Raw genomic sequence first — 20,494 nt, forward strand, 5'->3', positions numbered from 1 at the left:
TCTAGCTCCATCCTATCTTGCTGATTGTATTGTACCATATGTCCCGACAAGAAATCTGCGTTCAAAGAACTCCGACTTATTAGTGATTCCCAGAGTCCAAAAAAAGTCTGCGGGCTATAGGGTGTTTCCTATTCGGGCTCCAGTACTCTGGAATGCCCTCCCGGTAACAGTTAGAGATGCTACCTCAGTTGAAGCATTTAAGTTCCATCTTAAAACTCATTTGTATACTTTAGCCTTTAAATAGACCCCCTTTTTAGACTAGTTGATCTGCCGTTTCTTTTCTTTTCTGCGCTGCCCCCCTCTCCCTCGTGGAGGGGGAGGCACAGGTTCGGTGGCCACGGATGAAGTGCTGGCTGTCCAGAGTCGGGACCACTCGCCTGTGCATCAGTTGGGTTCATCTCTGCGCTGCTGACCTGTCTCCGCTCGGGATGGTCTGCTGCTGGCCACACTATGGACTGGATTCTCACTATTATGTTAGATCCACTATGGACTGGACTTTCACAATATTATGCTAGATCCACTCGATGTCCATTGCACCGGTCACCCACATCTGCGGTCCTCTCTAAGGTTTCTCATTGTCATCCCACTGGGTTGAGTTTTTCCTTGCCCTGATGTAGGATCTGGACCGAGGATGTCGTTGTGGCGTGTGCAGCCCTTTGAGACACTTGTGATTTAGGGCTATATAAAAAAGCATTGATTGATTGATTGATTGATTGATTGATAATGTAGCAGCATCTCCTCATCTGTGGCTCACAAGTGCAACAATAACGCCGGAAATGTGTTCTGTGAAAAATCGTACCATCGGAACTCTGTAATAACTAAAGTTCCGTGGGTGAATAATGTAAACCCAATACACCAGTAGTTTTTAGCGCTTTCATAGCGAGTGGCCAAACAAATCTGGTAAGGAACTAGCAACCACCGCCAGAGAGAGCATCAATAAGTTTCCGAGAAAAGCATTTGCTGCTGTGTTGACAAGGGCCCAAGCTCAGAAACAGTTCCTGGAAAAAGAGCAACCTAAACCAAATCCAAACAGAACAGAGGAGACCAACAGGAAGGTCAATTATTCAAAGCCTTGTGGATGTAAAACGGTTCAGTGTGCTGACCGGAATGGTCAAAACGGTTGCAATGGTCAAGCAGTCAAGCCATTTTCAATTTAGGGGAGAGCACAGACAACCAACACATAACTTGACAGTGAAAAAAGAGACAATCAAGTCCAAAAATAAAAGGAGAAAGAGAGATCTGTCTCATCATTGGAGTCAAAAAGAGTGAAGTCCCATTGTAACCCTGGTCAAACAGTGAAACCCTTTTCAAGTTAGGGGAGAGCACAAACAACCAACACATAATCCATGTCTCTGTGCGATATAGAAAATTACTATATCGTGATATTCGAGTATGCGTTCTCACGCAGTTGCTTTTAGCTGCGGGCAGGGGCGCCGCTAGGGATTTTGGGCCCCATGAAAAGAATCTTTACAGGGCCCCCAACACAGCGGCAACATTATAGTTTCATCATCATTAGGGGCCTCTCTGGCCCCCCCCCTCCATCATGGGCCCCTAGAATCCGTCTCCTTTACCCCCCTTTTCGGCGCCCCTGGCTGCGGGCATTACACTACAGGCTCTCCTCGCTCTTTCCTGTGTCTCCTTCTCACAGACAGACAAGCGCACCTTCTTACACACGTCACAGGGACGGCGTGGCGAAGTTGGTAGAGTGGCTGTGCCAGCAATCGGAGTGTTGCTGGTTACTGGGGTTCAATTCCCACCTGCTACCTTCCTAGTCACGTCCGTTGTGTCCTTGGGCAAGACACTTCACCCTTTGCCTCTGATGGCTGCTGGTTAGCGCCTTGCATGGCAGCTCCCTCCATCAGTGTGTGAATGTGTGTGTGAATGGGTAAATGTGGAAATACTGTCAAAGCGCTTTGAGTACCTTGAAGGTAGAAAAGCGCTATACAAGTATAACCCATTTATCATTTACATACTGTCACGACCAGTGTTGGGTTAGTTACTGAAAACCAGTAACTAGTTACAGTTACTAGTTACTTTATTTCAAAAGTAATTCAGTTACTAACGCAGTTACTTACACCAAAAAGTAATGCGTTACTGTGAAAAGTAACTATTTAGTTACTTCTTTTTTTTTCTCTTTTTTTTTTTTAAGGCTGACATTAATGCCCTTTTAGCCTTCATTTCAGTACTGTTATTGCACTGGATAATAATACAATGTGTTGATCAACGTGACATGCATTTGCATCACTGAACTCAGAAAGCAATGTGGTCTACATACAACACACAAAGACAAATATATGTTTCAAAGGGCCAATTTATTTCAGGCCAGAACAAATTGACAAAACTATTTTAAATAGCTGCAACATAATGGCACTTTAACTTTAACTTTAAGTAGATAGGATCTTTGATCCAAGACACAACTTACATTTAACTAAAATGTTATTTTCTTTGTGCTCGACAAAAGAAAAGTATTGAGAATGTCTCCATGTTAAGAAACTCGACTTCTGGCTTCGCCATGATGTCTTGTTAGTTGTTATGAGAGTAGCGTATGTGTGTGTGGCCCTTTAAGATATGACAGCATGTGAGGTGAGTGACGTCAGTGAGTGAGTGGGCGAAAGAGGTGAGGGACTGGCGACAGTGAGTGCTTGGCTTGCAGGTGCTCTAGCTTCGTGGATGGCTGCGTCCAATAAAGTCACAAAGTTGCAACAAACCGCCGGCCTCGTCATTCACCCTCAGCTGTAAAGACCCACTTCCGGGTAAAGTGAAGGTTGTTAGCCCCGAAGTACATAGGCCCTGGAGGAACGTCTCCCCTGCGCCCCTCGACTACGGTCTGGGAGCCCCCCCACCCCCACCCACACAAAGCACGCCTCTTCTCTGCACGCCTCTTCTTTTCCTTGTGACACAGAAGGAAGACACCACAGCGCTGCAATAAAACACACTCAGATCTTCTGTTTCTAGCCGATACTGCATAAAAAATAACGTAAAATAACGCAGAAACGCATCATGTAGTAACGGTAACTGAGTTACTGAATATAAAAAATAACGCTTTAGATTACTAGTTACCGCCAAAACTAACGCGTTACTTTGTGACTTGTTAGTCCCAACACTGGTCACGACATACGTCACATACGTATACGCCCTCGCGCAGCAGAGAGGTAGCAGCATGGCTAACGTTAGCTGTGATGCTGACGGTAATACAAGCGAAAGAAGGTGCGAATCTGGTTACAAATGAAGGAATAATTAATTCCCCCAAAAACAGCAGGGGGTCCATCGTCTGGCGGTGGTTTGGCTTCAAGTGGGAATATGTCAAACAGACAACCGTAATTTGTCAAGTGTGGGGTGAAAGCGTTGCTATAAAAAGTAGCATTACTGCTAATATGTAGCATCATTTGAAAAGTCACCTGCTAGAGAATGAACAGTGCTTACTCCGCATGTCAACATCTCCGTTAGGTGCCACACGCCCACACCATCAAAATGCAGAGGCAAACATTTCCAGATCAACACCGTATGAAAAAAATAGTGATTTTTTTAGTTGTGATTTCCTTCTCTGCATGAAAGTTTTAAAGTAGCAAATATTAATGCAGTATGAAGAAGAATGTTTTAATGTAGACACATAGAATCATCATACTGCTGTGATTATATGCATCAAGTGTTCATTCAAGGCTAAGGCAAAATATCGAGATATATATCTTGTATCGCGATATGGCCTTAAAATATTGCGATATTAAAAAAAGGCCATATCGCCCAGCCCTAAAATATATATATATATATATATATATATATATATATATATATATATATATATATATATATATATATATATATATATATATATATATACATATATATATATATATATATATATATATATATATATACATACATACATACATACATACATACATACATATATATATATATATATATGATGAGGTGGCGACTTGTTCAGGGTGTAACCCGCCTTCCGCCCGAATGCAACTGAGATAGGCTCCAGCGACCCCCCGCGACCCTGAAAGGATGGATGGATGGATATATATATATATATATATATATATATATATATATATATATATATATATATATATATATATATATATATATATATATATATATATATATATATACATACACAGTATATATATGTATGTACCGTATATTCCGGTCAACAGGGCGCACCGGATATAAGGCGCACTCGCGATGAGCGGGTCTATTCAGGTGTATTTTCATACAAAAGGTGCACCGTATTATAAGGCACATTAAAGGGGTCATATGATTTTTTTTCTGAATTTAAAACACTTCCTTGTGTGTAATTGTGGTTATTTGGTCAAAATGTTGCATGGATTATGATTTACAGACCTTCTTCAAGTCGCTGTCAGACAATTGCTTTAAAATGCGCCGTTTCGCGGCGGTCTTATTTACGTGGCTCACCTTCGACAGCGTCTTCTCCCCGTCATCTTTGTTGTAACCGTGTAGCGTACAAGAACGGGAGTGGAAGAAGTATCAAAAGATAGAGCTAACTGTTTTAAAGACATTGAGACTTTACTTGAATCAATAACGTTCCGTTTATTTTGAAAATCTTCGAAAAAAAATTTGCACAGCAGCTAAATGGACACTTAGTGTCTAACAATCTCTGTGAACCCTTTCAATCTGGTTTCAGGACAAATCACTCTACGGAGACAGCCCTCGCAAAAATGACTAATGATCTATTGCTAACGATGGATTCTGATGCGTCATCTATGTTGCTGCTTCTTGATCTTAGCGCTGCTTTCGATACTGTTGATCATAATATTTTATTAGAGCGTATCAAAACGCGTATTGGTATGTCAGACTTAGCCTTGTCTTGGTTTAACTCTTATCTTACTGACAGGATGCAGTGCGTCTCCCATAACAATGTGACCTCGGACTATGTTAAGGTAACGTGCGGAGTACCCCAGGGTTCGGTTCTTGGCCCTGCACTCTTCAGCATCTACATGCTGCCGCTAGGTGACATCATACGCAAATACGGTGTTAGCGTTCACTGTTATGCTGACGACACCCAACTCTACATGCCCCTAAAGCTGACCAACACGCCGGATTGTAGTCAGCTGGAGGCGTGTCTTAATGAAATTAAACAATGGATGTCCGCTAACTTTTTGTAACTCAGCGCTAAAAAAATGGAAATGCTGATTATCGGTCCCGCTAAACACCGACACCCACATCTGCGGTCATCTCCAAGGTTTCTCATTGTCATCCCACTGGGTTGAGTTTTTCCTTGCCCTGATGTGGGATCTGAACCGAGGATGTCGTTGTGGCGTGTGCAGCCCTTTGAGACACTTGTGATTTAGGGCTATATAAATAAACATTGATTGATTGATTGATTAATTAATATAGCAGCTTCTCCTCATCCGTGGTTCACAAGTGCAACAATAACGCTGGAAATGTGTTCCTTGAAAAAATCGTACGACCGGAACTCTGTAATAACGAAAGTTCCGTGGGTGAATGATATAAACCCAATACACCAGTAGTTTTTAGCGCTTTCATAGCGAGTCTACTGACAGATATAAGTTAGAACTTTACGCTACTTCATATTAAAAATGGCAACAGCGGACGATGAATGTCCCATAACAATTAGATAGAGAAAAGGGAGTTTATCGACTACGCACTGACTCCAATGGCGGACGCGCGCAAATTTTCAGGACTTATGCAGATCCCAAATACACATCAGCAGGTACCAGAAAGTAAGAAAAGTTGGTTTTACAAATATTGCGAAACAAAATGCCAGATAATATGTCTGCTAATAGGTGCCATTTTGCGGTCCTTATACACACACCGTAACAATACTCGTATGTTGAAGCACAGTACGTCTGACTATGGTAGCCGTAATGCTCCGACAGTCCATCAAGCGGTGCGGCTTCATAGCTTACCAAAGTCATATTAAAACATTTGACAGATTTTTTAGCGCAGTGTGTAATGTTCTATATTCCCAATGGAACATTTAAAGTTTTGGTGTTGTTTAAGGGTGTCATCTTGCGGTCTACACGTATCTCTTATGTGAGACTGCCATCTACTTGTCACACTTTTCACTACAACATGTACCAAATAAAATAGCTTTAAGGTCGGTAAGGACAACCAGAATTATTCCGTAAAAATTAGGCGCACTGTCAATTTTTGAAGAATGAAAGGATTTTAAGTGCGCCTTATAGTCCGAAAAATACGGTATATATGTATATAATATCTTAAAATGTTTGTTTTTTAAAGACAAAGCTTTGTGCTGTTACTATTGGCTGATGTCAACATTGTGTTTTTTCTCCTTTTGCTTCTTGCTGTTTTCCCAATTTTTGCTAGTGTTTTTTTTGTAATGTGCCTATAGGGCCAGTATTTGGCTTGTTAGCGTCCCGTCACAGGTGACCGATGATGGTCGTGGTTGAGAGAAGAGTTGTTTGATGTTGGATGCTAGAAAATGTCCGATGTATTGCAACAATTAGCCTTAATACACTGTTGCAGCTCGATGATTTTTGTGCACGTCATGCCATGTGCGTTTGCAAGAAGAGCGGGTGTCGTGGGCAGCAGCATTTGGGGGTGTGGCCGCGGTGTCAAGTGCGGCGGATGAGAGGATGTAAAGAAAGAGAAAAGGCGTGTTCAAGGGTAAAAATGCTCTCTTTGCGGGTCTGCTGATCACTCTCCGGATGGGGGTGTCATTGGTGTCATATTAATACTTTTTTTTTTCTAGTATTTTCCCGATCAGCCGGTAGGGTCCCAAAAATCGACTGCTCGGTCGCGATCAATGGGTTGGCGACCCTTGTACTACATTATAGAGGTGGAACAGTTCACAAAATCGATGGTTTGAATCTAATCAAGGTTATGGTTTTCAGTTCCATGTCCATTGTCGTTCTTTTTAACAACACAGAAAACTATATAGCCCAATAATACACCATTACTATTCTGTTGTAATCAATTATGTATACTGTAGTTACAGAGCTGCCAATAATTGGTGTTTGCAATCTAGTAGATCTCCTTTCATGCACTTTTGTCTAAACTCGATACTTGGCAACGACTTCACTGATGTTTGGATTAAGTCTTTGTGCTGTTGAGACTCTCAGGGTGGATTGCAGCAGGTGTTCATCTGTGAAATGACTCCTTATATATATATATATATATATATATATATATATATATATATATATATATATATATATATATATATATATATATATATATATATATATATATATATATATATATACACACATACTGTATATATATATATATATATATATATATATATATATACATACAGTATGTGTGTATATACAGTATATGTATATATACCTGTATATATATATATACACACTACCGTTCAAAAGTTTGGGGTCACCCAAACAATTATTGGAATATCCTTCATTTCTAAGAACAAGAATAGACTGTCGCGTTTCAGATGAAAGTTCTCTTTTTCTGGCCATTTTGAGCATTTAATTGACCCCACAAATGTGATGCTCCAGAAACTCAATCTGATCAAAGGAAGGTCAGTTTTGTAGCTTCTGTAACGAGCTAAACTGTTTTCAGATGTGTGAACATGATTGCACAAGGGTTTTCTAATCATCAATTAGCCTTCTGAGCCAATGAGCAAACACATTGTACCATTAGAACACTGGAGTGATAGTTGCTGGAAATGGGCCTCTATACACCTATGTAGATATTGCACCAAAAACCAGACATTTGAAGCTAGAATAGTCATTTATCACATTAGCAATGTATAGAGTGTATTTCTTTAAAGTTAAGACTAGTTTAAAGTTATCTTCATTGAAAAATAAGGACATTTTAATGTGACCCCAAACTTTTGAACGGTAGTGTATATATATATATATATATATATATATATATATATATATATATATATATATATATATATATATATATATGTATATATATATATATATATATATATATATATATATGGTTTTGTTTTTTTTCTCTCCATAAAATCTGTTATCATTTCTACAGTTTACATTGCGATAGATGACCTACTTTGAAATCATAAGTCAAGCAGATATTCAATATTTTCATTTTAACTGAAAACATTTTTGAAATGCATGATAGTATTATATTGTATATTATATATAGTTGCATTATTGGACAATATTTAAGTTCAAAACATATGCAATTGCCTGCAAAACGTGTATGTTTGTCTGTCAAAATTAAAAGATTGAATACATTTTGTAAGAAAAGATAAAGTCCTTTTTTTTAACACATATTATTTCAAGGCTTTCGAGGGCCACATTAAAGAGGTGGCGGGCCAGTTGTGGTCTCCGCCTTGAGTTTGACACATCTTAGGCCTTTCAGTGCACGGGTTCTTTGCATGGTATGTTAGATTAATTGACTATAAATTACCCGCATGTGTGAAAATGATAATCATATTATCACGTTGATACTGCTATGACTGTCAATCAAAACTGAGTATTATTCTATTCATAAAGGCCCATTTTTGTATTGGATCTGATTGGATTGCGAATGTGTACCTAATTGAGTGTCTAGTGAGTATTTGTGCCGAACAGAAAATAAATCCATCAAGTCAACACAGTCCTTTTTCACTGCGTCACACGAATGAAGGAAATGGCAAAATTTCTCAGGCTGAGCCCCTCACCATGGAAACAGTCTGATATCGTCATGACGACCAAGTCGCAACAAAAGCAGAATGCAATGAAATGAGGGGAAACAATTAAAGAGCGTAATCAAGGTTGACAGTTTAAACCCTCGCATATTTTTCTTTCTCTCACATTCTTCCTCTTGGCTCATCTTTTTTTCATGATGCCCGCCAATCATCTTTCACCCATGCAGCTGGGGACACTGCTTCACTCCGGGAGTCATTTGGCTGGAAAAATATTAGCCATCCCTGGGAAGGCGCTGCGATCTATTGATAGACTCATCAGACTATGTATTTCAATCAAGTCCATTCAAACAGCTGGACAATTATCGCCTCAGGACACCATTTCTAAAGGGTTAAGTTGAGAAGTCATTGTGGGGAGGCTGTTGTATTGCAGACTTTACAACCACACTGAAACTTCCAGACTCACAAAGAAGGAAAAAGTTCAAAAATTTGCAGTTCCACCAAAATCGAATAAAATACGCCTCAAAAACTTGTAATCCAAATTTTCATACACGACCTCACACAAAGTTTTTCTTTGTTCGTTTTTGTGTGTGACGTCACCACGGAAGGGTGAAAAAAAGACATGTGATGGTAACCATAGAGCAGGGGTCCCCAAACTACGGCCCAAAGGGCTGGATCCAGCCCGCCAGCGTTCCAAGTTAAAAGAAAATAAAAATAAAGGTTTTATTTTTATTTTTTGAAATCTGTCCTTTCTAATCCATTTTTTACTGTTTGTTACTCTTGGTGTCTCCTAGCCGCTCAGGAAAATCATATTGTCGAAAAATGAATTTTCCCATTGATAACGTGACATCATCGCGCTTGGAATATCCATCCATCCATCCATTTTCTACCACTTGTCCCTTTTGGGGTCGCTGGAGCCTATCTCAGCAATATATGAATATATATATATATATATATATATATATATATATATATATATATATATATATATATATATATATATATATATATATATATATATACATATATATATATATATATATATATATATATAAATATATATATATATATTTATATATATATATATATATATATATATCAGTGACGTGCAGTCAGGGGAGGCAGGTGAGGCGGGGCCTCACGTGCTATCATGGAAAGAAAAAAAATGTAAAAAGAAAAAAATTAAATAAATTGTTATACGTATCCAGTGATTATACTATAAAGTTATTTTCCATTTAACTTCACCAGTTTTAGATTATTTTTTATTCAAAATCGCTGAATGGATTGGACTCTTTATTTTGTTCATTCAAGAGACGTAATCCTCTGCGCACAAGCTTAGTTTTTCATGAGCTATCAAGTTTGAACGTGTTTTAGTACTTAATAATTGATATTTATTTAATTATTTTCCTCATTGTACTTTACACTGTTGCTCTATGACAGGGGTCCACAAACTTTTTGACTCGGGGGCCGCATTGGGTTAAAAAAATTTGGCCGGGGGCTGGGCGGCTCCCGAGTCAAAAAGTATATATGTATATATATATACAGCCCGAGTCAAAAAGTATATATGTATATATATATACAGCCCGAGTCAAAAAGTATATATGTATATATATATACAGCCCGAGTCAAAAAGTATATATGTATATATATATACAGCCCGAGTCAAAAAGTATATATGTATATATATATACAGCCCGAGTCAAAAAGTATATATGTATATATATATACAGCCCGAGTCAAAAAGTATATATGTATATATATATACAGCCCGAGTCAAAAAGTATATATGTATATATATATACAGCCCAGCCCCCGGCCAAATTTTTTTAACCCAATGCGGCCCCCGAGTCAAAAAGTTTGTGGACCCCTGTCATAGAGCAACAGTGTAAAGTACAATGAGAAAAGTAATTAAATAAATATCAATTATTAAGTACTAAAACACGTTCAAACTTGATAGCTCATGAAAAACTGATCGACTAAGCTTGTGCGCAGAGGATTACGTCTCTTGAATGAGCAAAGTAGAAAGTCCAATCCATTTAGCAAGACTGTCTTCATGAGTTTGCAGAATATAGGCTGATTATCCGACCGCCCACAATACTGGGAGAGGGAGATGCAAATGTAATCATTTAGTGATCACAATGTGATTTATCAAAATTAAAACTGTTCTGCGGTACTTATTTTGCATCTACAGTGTATCCATCTAGCCATCCATCCATCTTCTTCCGCTTATCCGAGGTTGGGTCACGGGGGAAGCAGCCTAAGCAGGGAAGCCCAGACTTAGGCTTTCCCTTCGTCCAACTCCTGCCGGGGATCCCGAGGCGTCCCACCGTGGCCTCCTATCCCAGCAGGTACAGGACAATAAAACAGCGCTGAGAACTTGTTGAATTGGTCCTGATGTCGAGCAACTCAAACCTAACGTTGGAACAACATGTTTTTTGCGGACGTTCAATCAATGTTGGGTTCTGACGTTGATTTGACGATTGAATATTGGTCATTTTCCAACCAATATCTTACAACACAAATACAACGTTGAAAAAACCTGGTTTTTGACAATGTTTATTCAATGTCAGGTTGGGTTTTTGACCTGATCATTGACATTTGGTCATTTCCCAACCAACAACGTGGATCCAACATTAGACACCAACGTTGTCTCAATTTACAAATACAATTATTTTGCAAAGATGTTTCAAAGTCAGTTTTAAAGGACATGTATGTAGAATCAACATTGTATCAATGTCTTGTGCCTGTTGGGATGTGTCCTGTTCAGCAATATAATTTTTTTCACATGGGAGATTAATTCCTATATGAAAAATCTGTTTGCAACATACATTTTCATGCCTCGTCATGTGCTGCACATTGCACAACATAACAAAACAGGTTGGATCATACGACGTCATGAGTGTGGTGGGAAATGAGAGTCTACATTAGCAAACGTTGTATATTACATGCAAAATCCTCATTTAAATAAGGCGGTGTGCAATAGTAATTAATTAGGAGATCACATGCTACACGCCCACTAACAGTACACGGAATTTTCTAATTTGCAAATGCTATTTAGCGCATGGTGTTTAGATTTTAGTAGAAAGGTTTTTGGTGCACTAACTAGATGCTGATCATCAGAAAGCCCACAATACCGGGAGGAGAAGATGCAAATATGGTTATTTAGCACACAGAGTGTGATTTATCAACACTCATCAGCGTTTTGCGAGCATTATTTTGTGTTTTATTTAGCACCTGTGAGAAGAAGGTGCAAACTGACAGTTCCACACACGGCTGCAGGATCAGTGCTCGGGCTGCAAAGACAGACAAGAATACTGCGTCCTACGTGTGTAGGTCAATATTTTGGACGGTCAGAAATAAAAAAATGCTCTACATATTGTCTATTCAGCAATATCATTTTATAATTGTATAGGGGCTAGAAGACTTAAAGGCCTACTGAAACCCACTACTACCGACCACGCAGTCTGATAGTTTATATATCAATGATGAAATGTTAACATTGCAACACATGCCAATACGGCCGGGTTAACTTATAAAGTGCAATTTTAAATTTCCGGCGAAACTTCCGGTTGAAAACGTCTATGTATGATGACGTTTGCGCGTGACGTCAATGGTTGGAACAGAAGTATTTGGACACATTTTATCTCAATACAAACAGCTCTGTTTTCATCGCAAAATTCCACAGTATTCTGGACATCTGTGTTGGTGAATCTTTTGCAATTTGTTTAATGAACAATGGAGACTGCAAAGAAGAAAGCTGTAGGTGGGATCGGTGTATTAGCAGCTGGCTGCAGCAACACAACCAGGAGGACTTTTAGTTGAATAGCAGACGCGCTATCCGACGCTAGCCGCCGACCGCATTGATTATCGGGTGAAGTCCTTCGTCGCGCCGTCGAACGCTGGAAAGCAGGTGAGCACGGGTGTTGAGCAGATGAGGGCTGGCGTAGGTGGAGCACTAATGTTTTTATCATAGCTCTGACAAGGTCCCGTAGCTAAGTTAGCTTCAATGGCGTCGTTAGCAACAGCATTGCTAGGCTTCGACAGGCGGCACAGCATTAACCGTGTAGTTACAGGTCCAGTGTTTGGTTCGGTGTCTCCTGATAGTAGTATTGTTGATCTGCTGTCTATCCTTCCAGTCAGGGGCTTATTTCTTTTGTTTCTATCTGCATTTAAGCACGATGCTATCACGTTAGCTCCGTAGCTGAAGTGCTTCACCGATGTATTGTCGTGGAGATAAAAGTCAGTGTGAATGTCCATTTCGCGTTCTCTGCTCTCATTTTCAAGAGGATATAGTATCCGGGGTGGTTTAAAATACAAATCCATGATCCACAATAGAAAAAGGAAAAAGTGTGGAATCCAATGAGCCCTTTTACCTAAGTTACGGTCAGAGCGAAAAAAGATACGTCCTGCACTGCACTCTAGTCCTTCACTCTCACGTTCCTCATCCACAAATCTTTCATCCTCGCTCAAATTAATGGGGTAATCATCGCTTTCTCGGTCCGAATCACTCTCGCTGCTGGTGTAAACAATGGGGAAATGTGAGGAGCCCTTCAACCTGCGACGTCACGCTACTTCCGGTACAGGCAAGGCTTTTTTTTATCAGCGACCAAAAGTTTCGAACTTTATCGTCGATGTTCTCTACTAAATCCTTTCAGAAAAAATATGGCAATATCGCGAAATGATTAAGTATGACACAGAATGGATCTGCTATCCCCGTTTAAATAAAAAAAATTCATTTCAGTAGGCCTTTAAGGGGCTGATAAAACAAATCCAATTGATGCGTTTTGGTGTGGTTTATTTTTTTAATGACGTTGTTTTTTTTCACATAGAATATATATATATAAATATATATTTAAAATATTTATTATATGAAGTGAAGTGAAGTGAATTATATTTACACAACGCTTCTTTTCCAGTAAATCAAAGTGCTTTACATTGAGAAACCCATTAACAAAAACTTATTTAAGTATGCATCTTGAGTGGAGCAAGTGCTGCCTCTCTCCAATGAGCAGTAAAACAAATAAAAAGTGGTTTTGTTGTAGATGCACAGCAGGACTACTGCTAAAATACCCATACAAGTGGTAGATGTCTCCTGCATGTTTGAAAACATAGCAAAACGCCACAGGTAGGATTATGCTGACATGAATGTGCAGTAAATGAGTGTCTCCATGGTGATGCCCCGTTTAGTACTTCTAAAATCCTCATTTAAATAAAGCGGTCTGCACCACTTTACAATTGCACACGCAGTTTTAGTAAATCAAATGCAACATGCCCACAAATAGTACATACTATTTTATGGATCGCACACACTTTTTACCGCATGTTGGTTGGATCTTGGTAAATCAGGCCCTTAGTGAACCATTTATAGCAAGTACAAAAGTGGTACAGACCTTATTTAAATGAGGTTTTTACATGTATACCTGCTGTCACCATGGATTTATGACATCATATATTCATATTCACATATGGACTGATTGTTGCCAAACCTATGTGGATATGTACGCGTATATGTACCATATACAACCGTATACAATATAGATGTATAGTTATTGCTTAACTGCCTATATTTTAGAGCTTTCTAAACATGTACTTATTTTTAACATATCTTGTGTACACTAGATTTATATATTTCGAGTATTTATTTTATAATGTCGTAATGCTGCTGGAAATTAGAGTGGTACTCTATATAACAAGTTTGGTTGTACGATATATTGTGTGCAATGACAATAAAAGTACCTAAATCTAAATCATATGGTCCAACGGGTGACATTTTGTTATGTTGTGGACATGCAACACACAAATATAATAGGAACCATCTTTTCTAAGCTATATTGAAGTGCGATCAAGACAACAGAACCTACGCATTGTGATAGAATAATCCAGATGCAAAAGAATGCTAATCCCAAGAAATTTTTTCATATAGGAGCGATATTGTAATAACATATTTCCTATATGAAAAAAAGTGGATACCATTAAAAAAAAACAAAAAAACAGCGGACACCAAAACGAATAAATTACCGTATTTTTCGGACTATAAGTCGCAGTTTTTTTCATAGTTTGGCCGGGGGTGCGACTTATACTCAGGAGTGACTTATGTGTGAAATTATTAACACATTACCGTAAAATATCAAATAATATTATTTAGCTCATTCACGTAAGAGACTAAACGTATAAGATTTCATGGGATTTAGCGATTAGGAGTGACAGATTGTTTGGTAAACGTATAGCATGTTCTATATGTTATAGTTATTTGAATGACTCTTACCATAATATGTTACGTTAACATACCAAGCACGTTCTCAGTTGGTTATTTATGCCTCATATAACGTACACTTATTCAGCCTGCACTATTCTTTATTTATTTTAAATTGCTTTTCAAATGTCTATTCTTGGTGTTGGGTTTTATCAAATAAATTTCCCCAAAAAATGCAACTTATACTCCAGTGCGACTTATATATGTTTTTTTCCTTCTTTATTATGCATTTTCGGCCGGTGCGACTTATACTCCGGAGCGACTTATAGTCCGAAAAATACGGTAAATGTTTTTTAATCATACCTTTTAGTCATCCGCCAGTTACTGAATAGACGATATGTTTTTTTGTTGTTTTTTTTCCACAGTCCAAATATGTTGACAGGTACAGAATATTCTCTCTCTCGCCACAATCACCTCCTTCCTCACAGCCATTGTGTGCCAGTTTGCACGCGCATTTCAAACGTGCTAAATGAAGACACAGAACAGTTCAATCCTTCTTAAATCACATTGCGACTGCTTAATGATTATATCTGCATCTCCTCCTCCTAGTATTGTGGGTGTTCTGATAATCAGCACATATTCTGCATAGTCATTGATTCATTGATGATTGAAACTTTTATTAGTAGATTGCACAGTACAGTACATATTCCGTACAATTGACCACTAAATGGTAACACCCCAATAGTTTTTTCAACTTGTTTAAGTCGGGGTCCACGTTAATCAATTCATGGTAATTCAATTCATGATGGCGGACATGCTAAAGGAATTGTTCTCCTTATTTTTCTCATTTAAGAGGCGCAATCTTTAAGAGTTTAGCAAAACAGCTATCAGGACGTCCCTGCACAACTCAAGTATGTGAGCAAGAAGCATTCATTTAGTATTGGATGACAACAAAACAGCGTAAAGAAAATGTCATCAGCGTCTTATTGTACATTTAAAATATTCCTCCATTCAGTCCATGCAGTAAGGTGAAGCAGCGCAACACAAAAGAAGCATTTTCTAATTAAGCACACATTTCAGTCCCTGAAGTCTGCAGGTGGCTAATTCCATTCATCTCCATTGTGTCGAAGCTCTGGAGGAAATTGACGGCACAGATCAGCTTGCATAGTTATGCCGCCACATGCAGTTAGGAAAACAGATTATCCACGTTTAAATGTATGTCCAAGGCTGTAATGCATTTAGAGGCGTTATCAAAATAATTCAGTCTTGAGAGGAAATGTTGGAATTGTTATTTTGTGGTTTTACTTCCAATTGGTGCCAAGATGATTCTTTTTAGAGATGTCCACTCGCCCATTTTTTTTCCACGGAAACTCTTGTATTTTTCCTTTTTTTTCTCTTGCATAGCACATCCTGCCGCCAGTGCTCTGGCAAGACATCACCCCGATGGAATTTATTTTGAACGAACCTTTCACGCCACAATCTTTAGAGTAAATCCCACAATATATATTTGTATTTTGTCATTAAATATGTACATTACACACTAAAAAACAATCAAATTAATGATTTATTAGGTTCTAGTTTCATGTGAAGATGTTAAAAATCTGTTGATGTAGCGTCATCTACAGACATTTCGTGAAATAGCTGCATAGCCAGGTGAAATCCACTCAATTATAATTTATCTTATACGTTTTAGTACCGTATTTGTAATTGTCAGAACATGTGTTTGTTAAGTCAGGCCTTCAAATTAAAACCATTGCAATACAAATTAGTTGAAAGACCAGAAATTCACTTATTTTCCAAAAATGTCCCCTTATTTGCAAATGTTGACAGGCATGGATGTGTGAGTCATAAACAAGTTGTTCAAAACTTGTGAATTTTTTACTGAATCGGGACCTATGGGTTAACCTACTCACTCCTGTTACTGCTAGCAAGTGATGATTCCAACGATATTGAAACATCAATGCATTATGACAGTGCTTCTCAAACTTTTTTTCAACAATTACCACCTCAGAAAACACTTGAATCTCCAAGTACCAAGTAGTTTGTTCAAATACTGTAGCGTAGTAGGCCTAAGTAGTCATTAAAAAACAAAGCAGAGGGTTTTTTTATTTAACAAGTATATTTAATATTTTCGGCCACTGTAACATTACACACAGTTTGAACAGTAACACTGTGTTGAATATAGGAATATAAAACACTGTATCTTAATAAAGTGATTCTTTGGCATACCACTAGATGGAGCCCCAGAATCCTTGCATTATGAAACCCAAGGAGTGATACTGTGTCCCTCAGCACCTCCATGTGATCATCACTTCAAAAAAACCACATGACTGTTACAGCTACTCTGACATTTGACCGCAAAACGCCACGTTACAGCGCGTAGTAAAGGAAGCCTTCTCGCCGCGTTTGGACATCCGTTTTTGTAATTTTGATCTTAAGAGTGCGTATTAGGGCTGTGAATCTTTGGGTGTCCCACGATTCGATTCAATATCGATTCTTGGGGTCACGATTCGATTCAAAATCGATTTTTTTTTTTCAATTCAACACGATTCTCGATTCAAAAACAATTTTTTTCCCGATTCAAAAGGATTCTCTATTCATTCAATACATAGAATTTCAGCAGGATCTACCCCAGTCTGCTGACATGCAAGCAGAGTAGTAGATTTTTGTAAAAAGCTTTTATAATTGTAAAGGACAATGTTTTATCAACTGATTGCAATAATGTAAATTTGTTTTAACTATTAAATGAACCAAAAATATGACTTATTTTATCTTTGTGAAAATATTGGACACAGTGTGTTGTCAAGCTTATGAGATGCGATGCAAGTGTAAGCCACTGTGACACTATTGTTAATTTATATATATTTTAATAAATGTCTAATGATAATGTCAATGAGGGATTTTTAATCACTGCTATGTTGAAATTGTAACTAATATTGATACTGTTGTTGATAATATTCATTTTTGTTTCACTACTTTTGGTTTGTTCTGTGTCGTGTTTGTGTCTCCTCTCAATTGCTCTGTTTATTGCAGTTCTGAGTGTTGCTGGGTCGGGTTTGGTTTTGGAATTGGATTGCATTGTTATGGTATTGCTGTGTTTTGTTTTGCTTCTAAAAATAAAAACAGCTAAATAATATTAGCTAACCTTTCATTTTATTTGTTGGTCAAAAGTAATGACTTTTTTTTATGCAGAAGACGGCCATAATGAAACACCAACAAAGTGCAGTGTCATTACAGCTAGTGAGTGTGCCAAACACTACTGCTCGCTGAAATAAAAAAGGAACCCAGGTAAATGCCACCAATTGTGCAAGTGCTACTCACACTCTATTTGTATAAATGCGGAAAAGGCCTAAAATCAAGTCTCCTCTCCCCTTCCTGCTCGAGCCACTTCACAGGCAGACCAGTGACTCGAGTACCCAAATCACTTCAGTGAGTAACTCATAAGAACGCAAGCAAATAAAAGGAATCAGGTTTCACATCACAATTTTTTTTTGTACATCTTTTGCCAAAACATTCTTCCTTTTTTTTTTTTTTATGATTTTGTTAGAGGAAATTCGAACTAGTCTGTCATGACATCTGACTGCCATCTTCTCCTCCACCATCACCACAGTGCACTGCACAGTACAATGATGAGTGCACTGAGCCAGTGTGTGTGTGTGTGTGTGTGTGTGTGTGTGTGTGTGTGTGTGTGTGTGTGTGTGTGTGTGTGTGTGTGTGGACAGTATTTATTGTCGCCTGTCATCCCAAATCTCCATGGAGATGTATTCCGTACACCATCTCTGCCTTCAGTGCAGCAACCTGGAGAGCAGCACAGGTTAGCTGGAATGAATGTGAGCATGCACACTTACTGATTATTGCAAATAAATGCAGTGGTTTAGCTCATTAGCTCATTGATTAAACGTCTGATAGGAAAATATCTGCAACACAGCACTTTCCAGGCTCTGTTTTATTCATAGCTGCATAGACACACATGTCTACAAGTTACACACACACACACACACTCACACACACACACACACACACACGCACACACACACTTGACATCTGGCCCAAACAGTCTTGAAACAAATTGATGTGCTTCTTCATTTACAGAGCAGAGGAAATACGGCTTAAAAGGTGAGTTATCAAAAGAATAATTTGTTATTATTTGGTACGTACACGTCACATATACATACAGATGAGTTCCAGAATATTCTACTGTGCTACTTACAAATGTCCTTATAAACTAAAGCTATACATGGAGAGTGAAGTTGTTATAATAAACATAAGGCCACTATGGTAGGCTGTGAGGACAACAAAACACATCATGAGAAAGAATGAATGCTGTCCGCGGAAAAACACAACAGCTGCTTTCCACACGACTTGCAGGAAGTAATCAGATTACATTACAGCACATAGTCGTGCACCATTAATCCACATGAGGCCTAAGTGCAACCCGCCTTGTACTGTATTTTCAATGCTCGTGAAAATGGACGCCAATAGTTTACATTTGGTCCTGACTCAACCAGCATTGATACAGTGAATGTCAAAAGCAGACAATGTGATCTCAAACTGTACAAAAGGTTTACTTTACAAACTTGTTGTCTGATCTTTCCTGCATTTGGATAAAGATTTGCACACTAAATGGCGCAGAATGAAGACACTAAGAATAAAACAGTTTTTGTCTAATCCTAGTTCACAGTTACAGTTAGACTGTACGACCCCATATTGACAGGTTTTCTGGCATAACAACTAAAAGCTTTAATGAGTTCAAACAATCTACTTCTGCACTCCATACTAAATATACAAGAAAAACTCACTTGGATGCGAATGTTGCTTGCTACATTAGTTAATCTAATAATAAATGATGAACACACTTTCTAGGTACAACACTAGATCATGCAATACATGCCATAAAACATGTTATATACATTAGGAGTGTATGCAATTGTATTCAACACGGTATGTATGAATGATAGAGAGTAAAAAATAAAATAATGTCCTCAGTAAAAATAATTCAGTCTACAGTTCCTTCAAAGGGAAGGGAAAAAAACAGAGACAGATGCTGACTTCGTTGTGCACCTTGAGTTCATGATCTTTTCTGTTTCTTTTAAAAGCCGTTCAGCATCAGGTTAGCGAGGTGACCTCTGTCTGAGTGTAGTTTGCAGGCGGCGCCAGCATGTCTTTGCAGCTCTCTGCAAAAGACGAGAATGCACTGATTAGAAGTGAAGTATTTTTTAATGCCATGAAATGATCGCATGCTTATACTGTGCCGCAAAGAGGGTGATCTGGAATAAAACAGTCACAAAAATGCCCACTTAATTCTAGAATTGAGGTAAACATCTTCATTTAGGACATTCATTTTAATTACAATTTAATTTCTAAGTTTTCATTTCTATGAAGGGGTTAATACACACAAGTATTGGGAAAGCATACAAAATCCGCACAGAAAGGTTCCCAAAGAATTACCAGAAACAAAATGTTTAGGTGTGCAAGTCATGAACGTCTTGTTCAAAAAGAACACATTTTTTACTGAATCAGAAAGTTTTTTCATTTACTCGCTTATGTCACTAATAGTGCAACGTTTAGCTCTAATCTAGTTTGTGTAAATTAGCGCTGTCAAACATAATGCATTTACTTATGCAATTAATCAAAAAACATTATCGCTGTCATGTTCAAGTCGCATGTGGTCGTGTTTCCCAAAATGTGGAAGTACAGGCAGGAGCAGAAGCAGCGTGCAG

The 20,494-nt window shown here is 38.3% G+C and overlaps 1 protein-coding gene across 3 annotated transcripts in view; it reads right to left on the reverse strand.

The window, feature by feature from the left end:
• Positions 1-17,885: 17,885 nt before the first annotated feature.
• Positions 17,886-20,494, reverse strand: part of kcnc4 (potassium voltage-gated channel, Shaw-related subfamily, member 4) — a 61,605-nt gene continuing 58,996 nt past the window's right edge. The window contains exons 4-5 of one of the 3 annotated variants that reach the window (XM_062054221.1): positions 19,836-19,948; positions 17,886-18,572 (exon numbers count right to left, since the gene is read on the reverse strand). In XM_062054221.1, the coding sequence (XP_061910205.1) occupies positions 19,881-19,948 (68 nt within the window). In that variant the 3' untranslated portion in view covers positions 17,886-18,572; positions 19,836-19,880. Of the gene's footprint in view, positions 18,573-18,736; positions 19,949-20,494 lie in introns of those variants that run through there. The other 2 variants (XM_062054222.1, XM_062054220.1) reach the window with 2 other exon arrangements.

This window comes from Entelurus aequoreus, linkage group LG07 (genome assembly GCF_033978785.1).
Source record: "Entelurus aequoreus isolate RoL-2023_Sb linkage group LG07, RoL_Eaeq_v1.1, whole genome shotgun sequence".
Taxonomy (NCBI): domain Eukaryota; kingdom Metazoa; phylum Chordata; class Actinopteri; order Syngnathiformes; family Syngnathidae; genus Entelurus; species Entelurus aequoreus.